The following is a 3,300-nucleotide window of genomic DNA, read 5'->3' on the forward strand; positions in this document are numbered from 1 at the left end:
TGCTATTTCGTTGGAAACAAAACTTTTTCTGTGCGATTGAAGCACCACCTAAAGTAGAATTATAATGAAAATATGGGAGTTCCTCAACTAATTAGACATGTTACATGCAATAGCAATCATAAATGAAGTTCAGATTATGTTCTACTCTTGTCAGGAGCATATGAGGGAATTGAACCAGAGGTCATTGAGGGGAAAATTTCATCACATCCAATTCTTTGTTGTATAATGAACATTCTCCACAGGAAAACCAAACGTGTTTCAAGGAACCCCATTTCATCGTCATTATCAATCCATGTACATTGGAGTTGCTTTGCAAGTTCCAGTTTTTGGGAAACAAGATGAGCCACTCATGGCTGGACTCATGTTTGGCTCGTATAGAGCTCGTTCAAACTCATGAAATAGGCTCGACAAGCTTGAGCGTGAACAACCAATGCTCGTTTCGGCTTGCATAGGCTCGTTTAGTAATATTAAATATATTTTACATAGATTTTATATTATAAAATGAAGATGGTTGAAGTGTTTGACAAGCAATAAGTTTAGAGTTTAAATCCCATTGCTTACAAGTTTGAAACAATTATTTATTTTATAGATGACTTGTTTGAGATTGGATTAGTAGCTTTAGGGTCCAAATTTTATTGTTTTTAACTTTTAAATTATATATATTTTTTTGCAAATGAGCCTGCTCATGCTTGACTCGTTTAGCTTGAGCTTTTTCATGAGCTCAAGCTCGGCTTGGCTTGATACAAGAAACGAGCCACGCTTGAACACCCTCTGCTCAGTTCGTTCAGCTCGTTTATCAGCCCTACCCGCAAAGAGTAACTGAATATTTATTTGCAAGATAACATCCCACACTCCAAGTTTGACTACAGAAGTATTAATTGGGTCTTGACCCAGTCAAATACCCTTGGCTCTATTGACAAGACATAAGTTCAGAGCTTTGCAATATGTGAATAAGGCAAATAGAGTCAAGTATAGCAAAACTAATCCATATCTTGACTAGTGATGACCAAGTTGTGATTCAATCAATCACTGCAGTCTAACCATGTCCAGATACCTATTCATCGGCTATTTCTAGCACAACACCTCTTCCAAAGAGAGCAGATACAGGAAATTTCTCGTAGAAAACAAGGGAAAAAAGGTAAAATTTAATGGATGGTCTGAAGTAATGATCAATATTCTCACCAGTTGTTGTCTGTACAGGAGTCGGTATCCTATCAATTCCATATGCACTTTCCGAAGGGGGGTGGCTAAGCTTGATGTTTCTGTTTCTACTGGCTATCTTGTGTTGCTATACTGGTCTTCTTCTAAAAAGATGCATGGACACTGACCCATGTATCAGAACCTACCAGGACGTTGGTGGCCTTGCCTTTGGTGCCAAGGGAAGAATCATAATTACCGTTTTCCTCTTCCTCGAGTTATACTTGGTAGCTGTCGAGTTTCTGATAATGGAAGGTGATAACTTAGCAAAACTTTTCCCCAAGCTAAATTTTAAGGTTGCAGGTCACAAAATTGGAGGGAGCCAAGGGTTCATTATCCTGTCAGCCATTGTGCTTCTCCCAACTGTTTGGATTAGAAGCCTCAAGTTGCTTGCATATGTTTCTGCTGGTGGGGTTCTGGCCTCTCTCATTATACTGGCTTCTGTGCTTTGGGCTGCCACGGTTGATGGTGTTGGCTTTGTTCACCAAAAAGGGAAACTTTTTAGCGTTGGCGGGATACCCACTGCTGTCAGTATCTATGCTTTTTGCTATGCTGGTCATTCTATGTTCCCCACTATTTGTTCTTCCATGAAAGATAGGACTCAATTCTCCAAGGTAAGTCTCTCTCTCTCTCTCTCTCTCTCTCTCTACACTCAAATTAAAAACAGCTTAAGAAGCTTGTCTTAGCTGTAAGCGATCACATACACGTAACACACACAGGATAAACAAACAAAGAACATAAAATCTTAGAGAGAGAGAGGGAAAGGGTAAACAAACAAAGACATCATAGAAACGTAAAATCTTTTGACATTCCACAATATATAGATACTGCTACTAAATAAGCATGATGCCTAACAAGCTGCTCGAACTTTTTGAGAGAGAAAGAGAGTCTTGCAAAGAGGCGTTTTTATACTTTCACGCATTGATAGGTGATTCGTGAACTTTAAACCGGCCGATGGCCCAAATACCGCATAAGAATTAACGTCATCATCAGGACAAGTGTGACTACCAAAATCTTTTGAGTATTGTTTCAATCCTTGTGACCAAAAAAGCTCGTGTAATTAAATCTCTAATTGTCCTTCTGTAACTGTATTTCAGGTATTGATCACATGCTTTGCCCTCTGCACACTCAGTTACGGATTCATGGCAGTATTGGGATACTTGATGTACGGAGATGAAATAAAATCTCAAGTGACACTAAATCTTCCAGTAGAAAAATTAAGCTCAAAGATAGCAATATTTGTCACTTTAGTAAATCCCTTGACCAAATATGCATTGATTGTTACACCAATAGCTACCACAATAGAAGACAACTTGGTGTTCCAGAACAATAACATCACCAGCCTTATCACCAGAACCATACTGGTGGCAAGCACTGTATTGGTTGCTTTGACCTTCCCATTTTTCGGGTACATGATGGCTTTAATCGGATCAGCTCTTAGCATGACAGTTTCAATTTTATTCCCATGCTTCTGCTATCTGAAAATCTGCAAAGGCTCTAGAAGATCAATATATGAGATTGTGATTATTGCAGTGGTTATGGTGGTGGGCTTCTTGATTGCCACTATCGGTACTTACACTTCTTTGCATAAAATTATTGACCACTTGCAATGAATTGGATTATCTAGTATGTCGTGGGTCCAGTGCAAAAGTTGTAATGATTGTAAGGGTAGAAGAGGGAACCGTATGTCCCTCATAGAAATAATTTGTTTCCATATTTTCATCTACTTGTATTTACCCTTCCAACTTGTTTGCAATGGAATGAAATAAGTATGGGTCTCTCTCTCTCTCTCTCTCTCTCTCTCTCTCTCTCTCTCTCTCTCAACATCAAAGCTGCACAAAGATGTGCATCACATAAAGAAGTTGCAAATAAACAGAACTATGTTTCATATGTCATAATTTTGCAGGATTTTATTTTTTTCTCCTACCTTACCATTTGCCTAATCTTACTATCATTATTCAAGTCTTTCTTTTCCTTCAGAGAAAAAAGGTGGTAGAAAAAATGTATGAAGCATGAAGCAAAAGCAAGTGCTTCAAAATTGCCTCAATGCAGGAAACTAAAGCATTTAGGAACTACAAGTGCAAGCCAGAAAGAAGCGCCAAT

General features: G+C 38.5%; 1 protein-coding gene across 1 annotated transcript; it reads left to right on the plus strand.

The window, feature by feature from the left end:
- The first annotated feature begins 1,301 nt into the window (after positions 1–1,301).
- On the plus strand, positions 1,302–2,828 carry LOC149811990 (amino acid transporter AVT1I-like). Its single transcript, XM_089993827.1, has 2 exons — positions 1,302–1,811; positions 2,295–2,828. Exons 1-2 carry the CDS (start codon positions 1,317–1,319, stop codon positions 2,808–2,810), a joined length of 1,011 nt encoding a protein of 336 aa, XP_089849953.1. The 5' UTR covers positions 1,302–1,316; the 3' UTR covers positions 2,811–2,828.
- The last annotated feature ends 472 nt before the right edge of the window (positions 2,829–3,300 follow it).

The sequence above is a fragment of the Nuphar pumila genome, chromosome 17 (assembly GCF_984573655.1).
Source record: "Nuphar pumila chromosome 17, dmNupPumi1.hap1.1, whole genome shotgun sequence".
NCBI lineage: Eukaryota > Viridiplantae > Streptophyta > Magnoliopsida > Nymphaeales > Nymphaeaceae > Nuphar > Nuphar pumila.